Source organism: Centropristis striata, chromosome 12 (assembly GCF_030273125.1).
Source record: "Centropristis striata isolate RG_2023a ecotype Rhode Island chromosome 12, C.striata_1.0, whole genome shotgun sequence".
Taxonomy (NCBI): Eukaryota; Metazoa; Chordata; class Actinopteri; order Perciformes; family Serranidae; genus Centropristis; species Centropristis striata.
The window spans coordinates 19,252,504-19,269,131 of record NC_081528.1 but is presented as its reverse complement, the minus strand read 5'-3'; the positions used below and the strand labels follow the sequence as shown (position 1 = coordinate 19,269,131).

At 37.6% G+C, this 16,628-nt stretch overlaps 1 protein-coding gene across 1 annotated transcript in view; it reads right to left on the bottom strand.

Moving 5' to 3' along the window:
* Positions 1-16,300, bottom strand: part of aff2 (AF4/FMR2 family, member 2) — a 263,724-nt gene extending 247,424 nt beyond the window's left edge. The window contains exon 1 of the mRNA XM_059346008.1: positions 16,155-16,300. Coding sequence (XP_059201991.1) covers positions 16,155-16,207 — 53 coding nt within the window. The 5' untranslated portion in view covers positions 16,208-16,300. The remainder of the gene's footprint in view (positions 1-16,154) is intronic.
* Positions 16,301-16,628: the final 328 nt, after the last annotated feature.

The window sequence follows — 16,628 nt, the reverse complement described above, 5'->3', positions numbered from 1 at the left end:
TGAGCTCCTCACCCTATCTCTAAGGCTGAGCCCAGCCACCCTACGGAGGAAGCTCATTTCAGCCGCTTGTTTCCGCGATCTTGTTCTTTCGGTCATTACCCAAAGCTCATGACCATAGGTGAGGGTTGGAACATAGATGGACCGGTAAATCGAGAGCTTTGCCTTCAGGCTCAGCTCCTTCTTCCCCACAACAGTCCAGTACAACGGACGTATCACTGCTGACGCCACACCAAACCGACTAATTGAAAAAAAGGCAGCGTTAAGTGAGTTTAATCAGGTCAAGGTGTTGACATTGCTTTCATAACCTCCAGACTGGACTATTACAACTGCATTCTCTACGGCCTCCCCTCTGGGGCGGCTGTGGCTCAGTTAGTAGAGTGGGTTGGCCCCTAACCGAAGGGTTGGTGGCTCGATCCCTGACCGTCGCAGCCTACATGTCGAAGTATCCTTGAGCAAGATACTGAACCACAAATTGCTCCCGATGCTGCGTTCATCGGTGTGTGTATGAATGTGTGTGTGAATGGGTGAATGAGCGTAGTCTGTAGTGTAAAGCGCTTTGAGTGGTCGCAAAGCGCAAAGCGACTAGAAAAGCGCTATATAAGTGCAGGTCCATTTACTATTTACCACCAACCTTCAAAAACTAAAATACACCCGATCGCTCACCCACTCCCGCTCCAGAGAACACATCACACCCATCCTTCAGCACCTTCACTGGGTCCCTATCCAGCACCGAATCCACTTCAAGATCCTACTCATCACCTACAAAGCCCTCAATAACCTTGTTCCCCCCTGTACCTTACAGACCTCCTCCAACATCACTTCCCAAACCGCACCTCAGATCAATGCCAACACCTCAGATCTTCAGATCCTACTGACCCCCATCACCGGGACCAAGCACCTCAGATCATCAAATCCTACTGACCCCCATCACCGGGACCAAGCACCTCAGATCTTCAGATCCTACTGACCCCCATCACCGGGACCAAGCATCTCAGATCATCAAATCCTACTGACCCCCATCACCGGGACCAAGCACCTCAGATCTTCAGATCCTACTGACCCCCATCGCCAGGACCAAGCACCTCAGATCTTCAGATCCTACTGACCCCCATCACCAGGACCAAGCACCTCAGATCTTCAGATCCTTCTGACCCCCATCACCAGGACCAGGCACTGCACTGTTGGCGACGGAGCCTTATCCACTGCTGCCCCAACCGCCAAACCTGAACTCATAAAGTCTCATCTCTTTTTGTGTTTTGTGTATTTTGTATTTGCTTCAATTTGTTATGTTAACAGACTTTGAGTACCTTTACAAGTGCTATATAAATCAAATAAATTATTATTATCATTATTATTATTATTATTATTATCATTTCAGTCGCCTTTCTACTTATTTAGGAAATAATGCTTCTGAGTTAATTGAGAACTTCTTTGCTGGATTACATCTTCTAAGCAACAGAAGTCAGTTTAAATACAGCCAATGCAGAGCCCTTGGACCAGATGAGCGTAGTAAAGACTTTGATAAAGAGTTGAATGCAATTTGTTGTATGATCTCTCATTTCTTCTCATCTCAAAAGGGACACCATTATTTCCTTTCCCCCTGTTTTCCAGAGTCAGAAAATAAATTCTCCTGCAGGCCAACTGCTTACATGTGAGGTGAAGGTGGGAGGAGGGGGACCGCACGCTCCTCACATCTCTGTCGGGCAGAACTTCACTGATAAAGATAAATGTTCTGCTGAGGATTTTATATCCCATCCAGATGGTTGATATTTTATTTTCTTATAAGACACTTAAGAAAGTGAACAGATGGCTTTTTATATGGAGCAAGAGCAAACCTTAAAATGTCTACTCTCCAGCTCTCAGCCACAGATCGGGGTCTAGATGTACCTAATAATATCATTTGGCCTTAGAACAACCCATTTATACACATTTATTATCAGAAATAACATAAAAGCACATAAAATATAAAGTAGTTGTGTAAAATGATAATATAAGTGGTTTGTCCGCTCAACAATAGGCTTCATCAAATTAATTATGACTTCTAAAGATTCTTGAAATTGAAGCGTTTTATTATCTCCTGCACTACTTTGATGAATCGACAGCACTGTTTCTTTTACTCTACTTCTGCTGTGTCTATAGATATCTCTTGCCACAGCCGTGGGAAAAGCCACAGTCAGCAGTAATTATTTATGACATGTGGAAGATATCTGTAAGAATGCACAAACTCTGGGGCGTCCCGGTGGCTCACACTGGTAGAGCGCTTGCCATGTATGCCATGTGCTGTGGCGGAGCGGGGTTCGAATCCGGCCTGAGCTCCCTTTGCCGCATGTCTTCCCCTCTATCACCCCCTTTCACTCTGTCACTATAAATAAAGCAACAAAAATGCCAAAAAAATAATCTTTAAAAAAAAAAAAAAAAAAAGAATGCACAAACTCTATGTAGTCATAGCGGAGGAATTCAGCTGAGAATTATTCACATCCTCCTCATCTCCTCTTGCGATATAACATGGAAGATGCTTTTTAAAATGCTAATAAGTCACAGATGTGGTACTTGAACTCATTGTTTACAGCCATGTGTCATGTTGCAGTGATACTGGATCTAAATCCTAAAGTCAACTGAGAAAACATTTCAAGCTGATTTGGAGATTCTGTCTCGTTATTACTTCCCTATTAAAATGTATAAACAGCTGGAAAGACACATCTGTATAGTATTACATCGTTTGCAGGGAAAACACAGTCTGCAGTCCTCACAATTACTCTTTGGCCCCGAATTGAATAAATACTTCTGGAATACATCAAATCCAATTGAAACTGGCGACTTTAAAAATCTGGAAACACTTTCTTAAAGCTGCTCTAATCAATATGTTTTATATTAACAATGGATTAAATGGCAATGTGTAACAGAAAATTATAATTCAACTTTACAGTTTCTTTCAACTCTTCTTTCCCGGCTCAGAGTTTTGGTTTCACTGCCCACAGCTTTATTTTATTTGGTTCAGTCTCATGGCTCTCATCAGGGTGGTAGTGTACCTCACCGTAGACTACCTCACTGTAGACTACCTCACCGTAGATTACCTCACCGTAGACTACCTCACTGTAGACTACCTCACTGTAGACTACCTCACCGTAGATTACCTCACCGTAGACTACCTCACTGTAGACTACCTCACCGTAGATTACCTCACCGTAGACTACCTCACTGTAGACTACCTCACCGTAGACCACCTCACTTGCAGGTAAAAAACAACAACATTTTTTATGGGAAGTGCCTTTCGTTTAGACCATGGGTTTCAAACTTGTGGCGCTCGTGATGATATTTTGTGGCCCCCACCTTGATATGAAAGTTTAATGTGAGTTTTATATGAATGGCACTTTACCATGTTGTGTGTGGAAGGTCCCTTTCATTACTTTTTTTGGTAATTTTGTGTCTTTTTTAAATAATTGTGTTTATTTTTTAAATAATTTTGTGTCTTTTTTAATAATTTTGTGTCTTTTTTGGTAATTCTGTGTCTGTTTTTTGTAATTTTGTGTCTTTTTTGGCCCTGCAGGGCTCTTGTTTTATTTGCTCTGGAAGTTAAATCTGGTCCCCATCTTGATCAGACGGATTTCCAGCTCTTCTGGACATTCGTAGCATAATGCATGAAAAGCGGTTCATCATTTTTAAACAAAATTATATACAAACGTTGAGGTTGATTGAGACTGCCTGGTATAAATAAGTTTAGATTATATTTCATCAGGCGGACAGAGACGATAACAATTTCAAATGAATGACACAGTTGCTCCATACATGCCGGATGTGTTAAGATGTGTGTGATGCTTTTTTCTTCTTTTTTGTGCTTTGCTACCACTGTAATAATTTATGCAGATTGACTCCTTAAAGCTGAGTTTCTCCATATCAGTGCTAAAATAATTAGTCAATTAATTGATTAGTCAGTCTAGAAAATGAATCACCAACAATTTTAATAAGTGAAATTATAGGTAAATATGTTTGTTTTTTTTTGTTTTTTTTTTAAATACTGGTTCCAGCTACTTAAATATGAGGAATTCAATTTATCTTAAAAAAAAAAAAAAGTTTGTTAGGCAATCTGAAAATGTCATTGAGGGCTCTGGCGGAATATTTGTCACAATTTTATGAGAATTCACATTTTAACTTTTTTTCCCAGCTTCATTGTTTAATGAGGAAAACAACTGGTAGATTAATCAGCAATGAACAGAATTGTTATTTGCAAACTGACTCCCAATTACTCGTGATTTATCTCGATTAGTTCTCCTTCATTCTGCCTGTGACTTAATAAAATGTGAATATTTGAATAATTAGTAGTTATTGAAATGTGTTTATCTCTGTGTTTTGTTTACGAGGAATTAGAACTTCCCAAAAAGAAAAGCACAGCAATAATGAAACTAAAAGCTGAACCACGGACAGGGACTGCTCTCTCCCAAATGAACTCCAGGTAATCTCCCTGGTTCTCTGAGCTCAGGTTCACACCTGCTGACAGCTCCACTTTTACAGCCTTAAGGGATAATTGTCCGTCCGGTATGAGATAACAAAAAAAAAAAAGGATTCCTTTCAGATAGAAGGCTTCTTTCAGTTTTATCTGCTGTTAGTTTTTGAGCATTTGTTTGTGAATTCTTGGCAGTTTGGGATGAGACACAGCTTCCTTTCACAACCTCAGAGCTGCTGATGATGCTGGTGTGAAGTAGCATCGAGTAGAGCTGGTTTGGCAGGCCGGGGCCCATCACACAGTGAGGACGGAGATTTCAGTGTGATTAATGATTTTGTGCGTATTGAGCTCACACGTGTGACTGAGCTGATTGAGAGCTGGGGGAGGATTGACAGGCAAATTGAATATTGGACTGTGAGACTGAACATTGAATGCATTGACTGTAGATTGACTCTGTCACCATTTTTTCCCCTGCAGATCGTCTTCTCTACTTGTGAGCTCATCACACTGCAAAAAGGTATGTCTAAAAACAAGATAAAAACACTAAATCTGAGGGAAATGATCTTTCTGCATGGACAGATAATTTCACTTGACAAGATTTCTTAAATTAACCCTTTGGAGTTTGGGGCTATTTTGTTGTTTTTTGACGACTTTTCATTCTTACTGTATAAACGACTTAAAAAGTGTTCACCGTGCCATGTTGGTATTGTTTTCACCACAACCTCACCTATATGAACTGATTTGACTTACTGGATCAACATTTTCAACACAAAACACACACGAAATTACAAAAACCCCACATAAAAAAACACTTAAAACCCACAAAAACACACCGAAAACACAAAAATTGACACATATCACACAAAAAAACATTAAAGACAGAAGACTGCATTAAAAATGCTTAATGCAAACTGCAAAATTTGAAACCCCTTTTTTTTTTTTTTACCTTTGCTGAAAAAGGGTTGATGCACTAAATTGGACATGGAAACTTCTGAAAAAGCTGACAGCAGGGCTTGATGCCGCTTCGTTTTTTACTTTGCAACGTCATGAAGAATTCTTGCGCCGGTGCTTTCGTGGACTCCAGAGGGTTAAGATTGTTAAATCTAGAAATAAGCTTGTTGAACGTTTAAAATAAGAAATTATCTCTTAGAACAGATAAATGATCTAACACTTCTAAATCTAAAGTTTTTTTTTTATCTTGGTAAGAAACAAATAATTGTCAGTGCACTCTGCTGGGGCCAGTTCATCGCTGATTGCAGCTTTAATTTACCTTGTTTTAAGAATTAATTTCTTATTTGAAGCATTCAACATGCTTATTTTTTTACATTTAACAATCTTAATTTAAGAAATCTTGTCAAGTGAAATTATCTGTCCATGCAGCAAGATCATTTCCCTCAGATTTAGTGTTTTTATCTTGTTTTTAGACACACAGTTTTTTTATGGTGTGGGAGCAGCATTTGACTGCAAAATGTTGAACCCAATATTTAAATTTTACAGCACAAATCCAAAATCTAAAAATCCAATGAGTCAATAAGAATAAAAATAAGAATAATCGTCCCACAGATGTAAACTTCTAAGCTCCAAAACACACAGCTGGAATCTTAAAATTCTATGCTGATGATACGTGTAATCAATTCCCTAATTAACTACTTAAATGGTTCAACCAATCACCATCAGTGTCAATTAACAGTCAAAGCGATCTCCCCCAGATTCCACTGCCATGATTAGCCGACTACATGATGGGCAATTACAGCGAGGAGTACGCAACATTCAATGCAAGCCCTATTACAATTATACAAAGCCTTCAGATCTGCGAGTGAGAGAATGAAACAAGGAGTGAGATGGGAGGAGGAGGAGGGAGAAAGAGCAACAAAGAGGAGAAGAGATGAAAGGGTATTTCTTCAGGAAGAGGAGGAGGAGGAGACCTACAGTGTTGGATTCGTTCAGATTTAACAAAGGCGTGGGGAGCTTCAAGATTGTTTTCTCTCTCTCGTTTTTTTTCCCTTAAAGGGAAAATCCACTGTCAAACAGGAGCCGCACATCAATGGCGAGTGACAGACTTTTAACTCCAATCTGACTGATTTTCATGGTTTCTATTGAAGGTGTGTGTCAGCTTTTATGCCTGTAAAATCCATTGTAAAATTTGAGAAAAATAGGTCCATTTGAAAACAACTCTCTCTTTCTCTCGCTCTCTCTCTCCATTGTGGCGTTGTTCCCCCAGTGGAGGTGATCTCCTCCTTATAATCTTGGACAGTTGAGTCTATTTTAACATTTATTAGCACTGAGATGTCAGCTACATCAAAGCAGCTTTCCAGAGCTGCTGGTAAAAGACGCTGGTTAAGAGCAGTAACATCATGTGCAGCACTGGCTCCTTTCCCAACCAAATACATTTCATCATGCTTTCTTTAGCTTGGGCCCAGGAGGAAAACCTGCACGTGGCTAGTTTAAGGCTTTAGTATGCTTGAAATGAACCGATTCGTTGGAGTTAACAATGTTCAACGCAAGAGGTTTGGTTGGTACAGCAGGTATACTGTTGAGAACACTCTGCTGTCATGATCTCGTCTGGCTGCATTCAGCTTCTTCAGGTCCTTCACAAGTCTTTGTCGTCTCAACACAATGGGTTATACAAAAGGGGTCAACAGTGCACACTTTCAGACCTTGAAACCTTTATGATGTGGCAATTGTTTGCACATATGAAAAATGGTGGAGATAGCTGAGTAAAGAACACAAAACAAGAGCTTGATAAAAAAGTTAAACACTGCAAGCTTTCCTCAGGGTTGGGGAGTAACGGAATAGAAGTAACTGCCATAATCGATTTAAGATACAAAATATTAGTGATGTACCAATGAAGCCTCATGAACCATTTGCTTTATTCTCTGAGCCCACTAGATGGCACCCTTGTTTTATTTAAAAAAGCCTAAAGCAATGGTAATCAAGTGTGTTTTCAGCCCTTTGTTGAACAGAGAGCTCCATCTAGTGGAGTCAGAAAATTAAGAAAATGGTTCATGAGGCTTCATTCACACATCACTACAAAATAGTAGTAACTATTAGAGGTGAGAATCAGCGCATCAGCCTTGTGATACCATTTTATCCCGATACTTGAGTCACGATACGATATTATTGCGATTTTGCAATATGGTGAGTAATGCGATACACATATATTGCGATTTAACTGTTTAACTGCATTTTGTGTCCACAAAATTAATTGTAAAAATTATAATGAACTTAACTGATATCACACATGTATGGACGACAAAAATTGCAACATTTTCTTAAACTTTTCTCAACTTTAAGCTTCACTGCTCTGAATTTTTTTTTAATGAAACATAAAAAAAACTTTGGAGCGTTATTTCAACAACTTTCTGACACAATATTCTGACACGCATGGACAGATTTCTTAGATATTCTAGTTTCATATGATACCAGTATCTCCAGTATTTTCCTACATTTGAGCCCACTACGGCCTCCGGGGAAAAAAAACGAACTGATGCTAAATATCGATACTTGGCGGCCATGAATTGATATAATAATATAATAATAATAATAATATTGCCAGGCAAAATATTGTGATACTATGCTGTATTGATTTATTCCCCCAGCTCTAGAAACTATATTCTGTTAAAGTTACAGTATAACTCGATGGTATCCTCAATACAGTTAGTTTCTTTATTTTAAAGGGATTACTCACAGGGGAAGTCATGTTTTTGGTTCAGTTGTCCGGTGGTTTTGTTTGTCAGGATGACAGAAGAACTACTGGCCCGGTTTTACAGAAACTTGATGGAAAGGTGTAGCATGGGCCAAGGAAGAAATACAAAAAATGTGGATTTTGCACAAATTATTTTTTGCTTTTGTTAACCGTGTGAGTAAGAGCGTGGCCTTGACAGAGGTCTGCACTCTTCAAGTGCCTTTCTAGTTTTTATTTCTTCAATTTGTTCCATTCCCCACAAACACTTGTTCTTTTTTTTTTTTAATTAAATGAGCAACAATGTGCACTGTGCCTGCCACATGACTGTGGCAAAGGAGATGCGAACCAGGACTGTCAATAATGTGTTTTGGGCATTAAAAGGTGCCCAGCAAGTCCTTATTAAAGTATTCCAAAAGCAGTCTAAAGTGTATAGCATATCTAATCTAGTCTAATGACCTTTTAGGGCACGTATACAGTAATCTATAGTGAAATATCAAGATTAAGATTACCTTTATTAGTCCCATAATGGGGACATTTCAAAAGTCAAAGCAGCAAAGTGGACTGCAAAATAACAATAACTTGTAAACAGCTGTATAAACTAGAAGGTATTAGCAAATAAACAAGTATAAAAAAAAGAATAAAGTATTAACAATTTACATTAAACATTATGTACAATGTACAGTCATGAAAAATATTATTGGACCATAGTTTTCTTCAATGTCTTGTTCATTTTAATGCCTGGTACAACTAAATGTACATTTGTTTGGACAAATATAAAGATAACAGTAAAAATAGCTGATAAGAGTTTCATTTAAGAGCTGATATCTAGACATGATTTTCTTAATAATAACCAAACCCATTATCAAGAAAACCATGGAAAATGTCTAGATATCAGCTCTTAGATTAAACTCTTATAAGCTATTTTTGTTGTTATCATTATATTTGTCCAAACAAATGTATCTTTAGTTGTACCAGGCATTAAAATGAACAGGACACTAGGGAAAACAAGGTCGGTCTAATCATTTTTTTCATGACTGTAGAGGATCCATATAGATATCTATATTCCTCATTACAGCCATTCTTGAAAAGGGGAGCATGTTTGAAAATAAAAGAACTTGCTATCAAATCACCTGCAAAAATATTTTTGTATATTCTAAAATTGCCTAAAACAAGTGGAAATAACACATTATATAGATCCATTACACACAGAATGAAACATTTCATGTCTTAATTTATTTAATTTCTTCTAATTATAATGATATGGCTTACATTTAATGAAGACCTAAAATATCAAAAAACAATTGAATATTACAAAAGACCAATTTTAAAAAGTATATGGAATATGTAAATGTTTTCCTCTGAAAAGTTAACATCTATATGACTCAATACTTGAACTAAAAAAAACTGAACACACAATCCTCTCCAGCAGAACAATTTCCCCCTTTTTTTCCTGTTCCGTTAATCACGTTGTTCCCCTTCATTTTATCTCTGACCTCTTACAGGGGAGCTGAGCCACAGGTTGGGAACCGCAGTTCTAATACACCCAAAGATATTAAAGCGATAGCCATGCTGCCATTCACACCAGCCGAAGACATCTAAAGGAAATATTGACTACAAGCATGAGCCCAGCCGTTGCTTTATTATTCCGGACCATGAACATGCAGTCATATGTCAAGGAGCGCCTCCTCACTTTCATTCACACCTTCACCTACAGCACAAGATCTAATCAGGTTTCACCTTACAGCTGATCAACCCTCAGCAGCTCTGCTTATTGTTTTTTCTTTTTCTTTTTTTAATCAGCTGTTTCTGGCATGTGTTTTCTTTACCGTAATGAAGTGTTTTTTTTTTCCCGTACAAGCCTAATTTCCCATCAGGACCAACTGACAGCAGCAGCGTGATGGAGCGGTGGCAGAAGGGGGGTGGGGGGCTACATGTGTAGACACCCTGAGCTCGCTGTTGAGCCCTAGCGGCTCCACTCCAGCAGCGGGGGGTTAAGTACCTTGCTCCAGGGCCCTTCCATGGTGGCTGCTGAGGGACAGCAGTGTGTGTCACTTTCCTCTCTCACATTCTCCCCGCTGGAATACGGACTCAAAACAGCAACGCGGTTGCCAAGTTATTGTGCTCTCATTACAATACGGAGTTGAAGTGAAGAGGCTGACTGTTACACAGCATATACTGCACCTCTTACAATGCTCCTTGTAGAACCTGATAATGTAATAAATTCCTGATAATATAATAACCTAGATAATGTAATAAAAATCTGCACTTGAGTCCATTGAAAATGTAATAAAACCTGATAATGTAATAAATTCCCGATAATGTAATAACCCCGATAATGTAATAAAAATCTGCACTTGAGTCCATTGAAAATGAAATAAAACTTGATAATGTAATAAATTCCTGATAATATAATTACCCCGATAACGTAATAAAAATCTGCACTTGAGTCCATTGAGAATGTAATAAAACCTGATAATGTTATAAAGTGCATTTCCCAATAATGTAATACACTTTTTACCAATAATGTAATAAAGTATAACATTAATGGGAGGTTATTACATTATCAGGTTAGCCTTCATTTCGCAAGTCCTGATAATGTAATAATTCCCCAATATGTAATAATTTAACAGCAGACCACCCATTACTTGGGTTCAAGTGGTGATACTGTGTAGGCAACTCTAGCTCAAGAGCTCTAGCGCCACCAACAGGTCAAAGTTGAATGTTTATTAACTTTTGACCCGTTCATCCGTTTTTCACAAACGAGTTATCCATGACACACGAATGCATTCAACAGCTTCTTGAAATCTAAAGGTGCTTGGTGTTTTACTTTATTACATTATTGGCAAAAAGTGTATTACATTATTGGGAAATGCACTTTATTACATTATCGGGAAGTTATTACTTTATCAGGTTTTATTACATTTTCAATGGACTCAAGAGCAGATTTTTATTACATTATCGGGAATTTATTACATTATCAGGTTCTACACTCCTTTTACTATTTTAGCACTGCACTGTAAAAAAAACAACCCTGTTGTTTTTACGGTAAAAAAACAGCAGCTGCGGTTGCCAGAACTTTACTGTAATAAATACGGTAGAACTTTTTTAAATATTACGGTAAAAAGATATTAGCACTGTTGATTTCACGTTTAATATTGCCATTTTATTCCATTTTTTACTGCATGAATAAAAAGTTTTTCCATCAACAGTAATGCTGTTTTGCCATATAATTAACAGGAAAATACTTTATAAATGAAAACGCATTAATTAAAGATTTAACCATTAAATTTTACAGTATATTTTTGTTAGAGATATGGTGTTTAGTACATTTAACAGTGAGAAAAAGTATTTTTTTACAAAAGATAAATGCAAAAATTACAGTGGTGGCTTGTATATTATATTATAACTGAATTTCCCCCGGGGATGAATAAGGTAATTTTGATTTGATTACATTAAATACATATTACAGTGTATTTTACAGTGGAGTAATGTACTTTTCAAAAAACAAAAATGTAAAAAAAAATACTGTTTTGGCTGATTTATACATTTACAGTATTTCATTGTTACTGAAACTGAATTAACCCATTTATCATTTTACGGTCTTTTACTGTCATGGTTTAGCAGTTTTTCACCGTAAAATCTACAGACATTTTTTACAGTGTGTGAGAAAAAGCCTTTTCTCCTTTTTATCCACCCAGAAGGAATTTCCTGAGCATGGATATATACTCCCCTTCTCACTATATCTCACTCATACATACTGTACAGTGGGCGGCTGTGGCTCAGCAGGTAGAATGGGTCGTCCACTAATTTCAGGCTTGGCTGTAAATGTGCGAAAATTGTACAGGGCTTTGGATGAAAGCTCTATATAAGTGCGGTCCACACTGTACAGCCAGGGTCCAGCCTGACAAGCTGTTCTGGATTTTCCCAATAGCAGCTCCATTACTTTTCATACGTCTGATTTCTCTACAAATCAATGTTGTAATAAATTCAAAATCATGGAGAGAAATGTAATTATAATTCTCTTCTCTCAGCTGGCGGCCTCTCAGTCGTCTCTTATAAACCAGCCAGTGTTAAAAGCCTTAAACAGCACTTCTCCCCATAAGACTCTTTGTTCTTGTGTCCTCTGCTGCATGTTCAGCTGCTGCACTGTCGACTGGGAAGCAAGGCAGTAATGTGCAGCATGGATCAGGGCTGCAAATAACAATTATTTCCATTGCATATTATAGCCTTCTGAATTTCTGATAATGATTTTTTTATCGTGACCAAGATATATACTTATCAGAGCATTTTATAGGGTAAAAATCTGTCAGCGCTCTCTGGAGGACAAACTCTGTAAAGGTGAGACTTTTTCTAAACTACCTCAGATATCTACAGTCATGGAAGAAATGGTTAAACCAACCTTTTTCTTCAATTTCTTGTTCATTTTAATGCCTGGTACAACTAAAGTACATTTGTTTGGACAAATATAAAGATAACAACAAAAATAGCTCATAAGAGTTTAATTAAAGAGCTGACATCTAGATATTCAACATGGTTTTCTTGATAATGTTTTGGGTTATTATTAACAAAACCATGGAAAATGTCTAGATATCAGCTCTTAAATTAAACTCTTGTGAGCTATTTTTGTTGTTATCATTATATTTGTCCAAACAAATGTATATTTAGTTGTATCAGGTATTAAAATGAACAAGTCATTGAAGAAAACAATGTTGTTGTTTTTTTTTTCCATGACTGTATATATATATAAACTAGGGCTGGGCAATATGGACCAAAAGTCTATGTCTTGTCCCGATATATTTAGGCTTAATATAGATATACGATATATATCCTGATATTTTTATCACAAAGGGAGAGCAAATGTTCAGTCAAAGTCAAATATGACATGTAACAAGTAGTTTTATTGAAACCGTTTATTTAAGTGAACATAAATACTGTATAACAACAGGAGTTAACAACCTTTTTTTTTTTAAAATCAAAGCTCCATAAAGTGCACATTTAAATTAAAAAATATCTAAAATAAAAGCCGCAGCTTGCCTGGAGCAAGAATCACAGTGCAAATTTAAACAATATCGATATATGCGATATGGTCTAATTCTATATCACGTTTAAAAATATAACAATATATCTTTTATGTCCATATATTGTCCAGCCCTAATGTAAACTACCACACATGTACACGCAAACTGAAAAAAAAACATATATCATTATATTGCCCTGGGTGATTTATCAGTCTAGCTCCATTATAAATGCTATTTTTTTTTCTATTCATTGATTCATTATTGAGTCTAAAAGATGTCAGAACAAATGAAGAATGGTTGATCTGACTTTATCAGTCCTGATACCAATAACTGGACTTTGGTTATTGACAGATCTGACATCAGTGTTATAAATGTGTAATAAATAAACTGTACGTCTCAAATGTGTGGAAGTGACTGGGGTCATGTGTGAGGCTACACCAGGCTTTCCTAACTTTATAAAACAAAATTAAAGTGTTCAACTGCAAGAACAGATATATCTGTTTTGATTTATTCTCCTAAATCATGCTTGTTTTTTGGGTTGTCCTGTCCATGCAGGATATATTATTCAGGTAATAATAAGATTATTATTATTATTATTATTATTATTATTATTATTATTGTTATTAATAAGGTGCAGGATATACAAACAGCTGTTGGGTTGTTTTAATAAGACATCTCAGATGTTTTTTTTATGGTGCGATCACGGGGGAAATGCCCTTAATCTGTGGCATGTGCAAGAAAAAAAATAAGTAAATGTATTGAATTGTCATTTGTTAGGAAAATAACATTGTGCACCAGCAACTTGATAAAAAAAATTCTGCAAAAAACTGCAATTCAAGTGTAAGCCTTTAAATGCAGTATCAAACTGGTCAAAACAGGAATCATAATTCCCGTATAAACATAGAATTGAACTCCAAAAAAGAGCAGGGGCTCCATTGTCAGCAAAACCCAATCCAGCTATTTGATTCAGTAGGTGACTTCTTCAGATGTCCAAAGATATTTAAACCACTGTGACATTAACAGAAAATCTGCATCTAATGATGAGAGAAGCTGGAACCAGAGGACCTTTAATGTTTCTCCTTTAAAAAAAATGACAATTAGTGGATTACTAAAATAGCAGCGGATTCATTTTGCAGCCGGTGTTATGTCCTTACTGGTTTCCACACTAACTGGTTGCCGTACTCGTCAGTGCAGCTGTGTTTTGCCTCAGTTAGCAGATTTGTCACATATTTAATAAACATATAACTGGCGATTTCCAGGTCACATCTCCATCTACTGTGGATAATATTGTTGTCTAAGTGAACACTACATCACAGCCCCCTATACATAAAAAGAAAGCATGAAAATATAATGTTTGCAAGGTAAGAGCTGGATTCAAATTCACTACAACAAAATTTAATTGTTCATGAACCATCACCTCTACAATCATGGAAAAAAATATTAGACCATCCTTGTTTTCTCCCATTTCTTGTTCATTTTAATGCCTGGTACGACTAAAGTTGAATTTGTTTGGACAAATATAATGATAACAACAGAAATAGCTCATAAAAGTTCAATTGAAGAGCTGATATCTAGACATTTTCCATGTTTTTATTGATTATAACCAAAATCATGATGAAGAAAACCATGTTAAATGTCTAGATATCAGCTCTTAAATTAAACTCTTATCAGCTATTTTTGTTGTTATCATTATATTTGTCCAAACAAATGTACCTTTAGTTGCACCAGCCATTAAAATGAACAAGAAAGCAAAGATAAAACAAGGGTGGTCTAATCATTTTTACCATGACTGTATATGTTTATTAATTATGTGACGAATCTGCTAAATGAGGCAGAAAACAGCTGCACACACCAGTACAGGCACCAGTTAGTGTGGAAACCAGTAAGGACACAACACCGGCTGCAAAATTAATCCGCAGCTATTTTAATAATCCACTAATTGTCATTTTTTTTAAAAGGAGAAACATTAAAGGTCCTCTGGTTCCAGCTTCTCTCATCATCAGATGCAGATTTTCTATTAATGTCACAGTGGTTTAAATATCTTTGGACATGTGAAGAAGTCACCTTGTGATGGGCATGTTTAGAGATGCACTGATATATACTGAATCAAATAGCTGGATTGGGTTTTGCTGACAATGGAGCCCCTGCTGGGTAGTTGAAGTCAAATATATATATATTTTGGAGTCACTCTACTAACTCTGTATCACCCTGCAAATCACAGCAAACTGCGTCCAGATCACTGTAGCACAATGCTTCTCATGCATTTAATGAAAATATGACTGAAGGCTTTGTTCAAGAGAAAATCCATTCTGAGCGTTTGTAAACTTGAATGCAGACTGCAGGGATGATGCACAATCACCACACAGCCCTGGCATCCCACAACCATCACAACACAACTTCACTCCCTCATTATGTGTTCGTGAAAGCACCACTGACTGTGTCGCACCAGGTGGGAAAAGGAAACTCACCTCAACTTTACCACATTTTCTGAGCAGATGCCTATTTTTCAGAGCGGAATGTAAATATAAAGTGCGTAGCATCAAAGTGTCAAACTTACCTAACATTCATTCTCATGATCTCATCACTGCTGCTCACCATGTCACCGCTGTGTCACACACAACCCGGTGCGGACACACACATTCCTAAATATGAAAATGAGACAGTAAAAGCCGGTGTTTGCATGTGCATTTGTGTGTTTGCATGTGCATATTTGCATGTGTGTGTGTGTGTGTGTGTGTGCATGCTCTACGTGTGCATGCTGAGCCCCCCGGTTCGTCTCAAGCAACAACGGCAGCTTTCCGGTGACAAAGAAAGACGGTTTGCACGATTTCTCCGCGACTCACTTTGGCTGCCTCTCCATCTCCAAAATAACAACCCGGAACGCTGGATTATTTTTTTTAGCACAAAAGCGGAGGGATGCCATGTCCGATCATCGCAGCTCTTTAAAAACCTTCCACATGAAACATATTAAAAAGACAGAAGATAATAAAGCAGTGTGCGCAGGACTTACCATGGTTGTTCAAGCTCCCAGTCTCTGAAAAAGTCGAATTCAAAGAGATCCATTGCCGCTTCGGCTGGTGGTGGTGGTGGTTAAAATCCAAAGCTGGTGCTACGTGGTTCTACATAGGCTACTGATACTGACTGACTGACTGTGTGAGAGTGTGTGTGAGAGTGTGTATGTGTGTGTCAGAGAGGAGGGAGAGTAGACACAAGCGGCTGCCGCTGCCAGGAAGCTGCTACGTGGTCGAGGCAAGCTGACAGGCAGGCAGAGGTGGAGGGAGGGAGCACACACACACACACACACACACACACACACACACACACACACACACACACACACAGGAGAAGGCTGAAGAAGACAAGTCACACTGAGATATTCACTGCAAACATTTGCCTTCATAACAAGAAGAGCTATTTATACTGCACCATCTTATAAAAATAAACCCTGTCGTCATTTTATCCCCCAAAAATGTGGCTGAAAAAT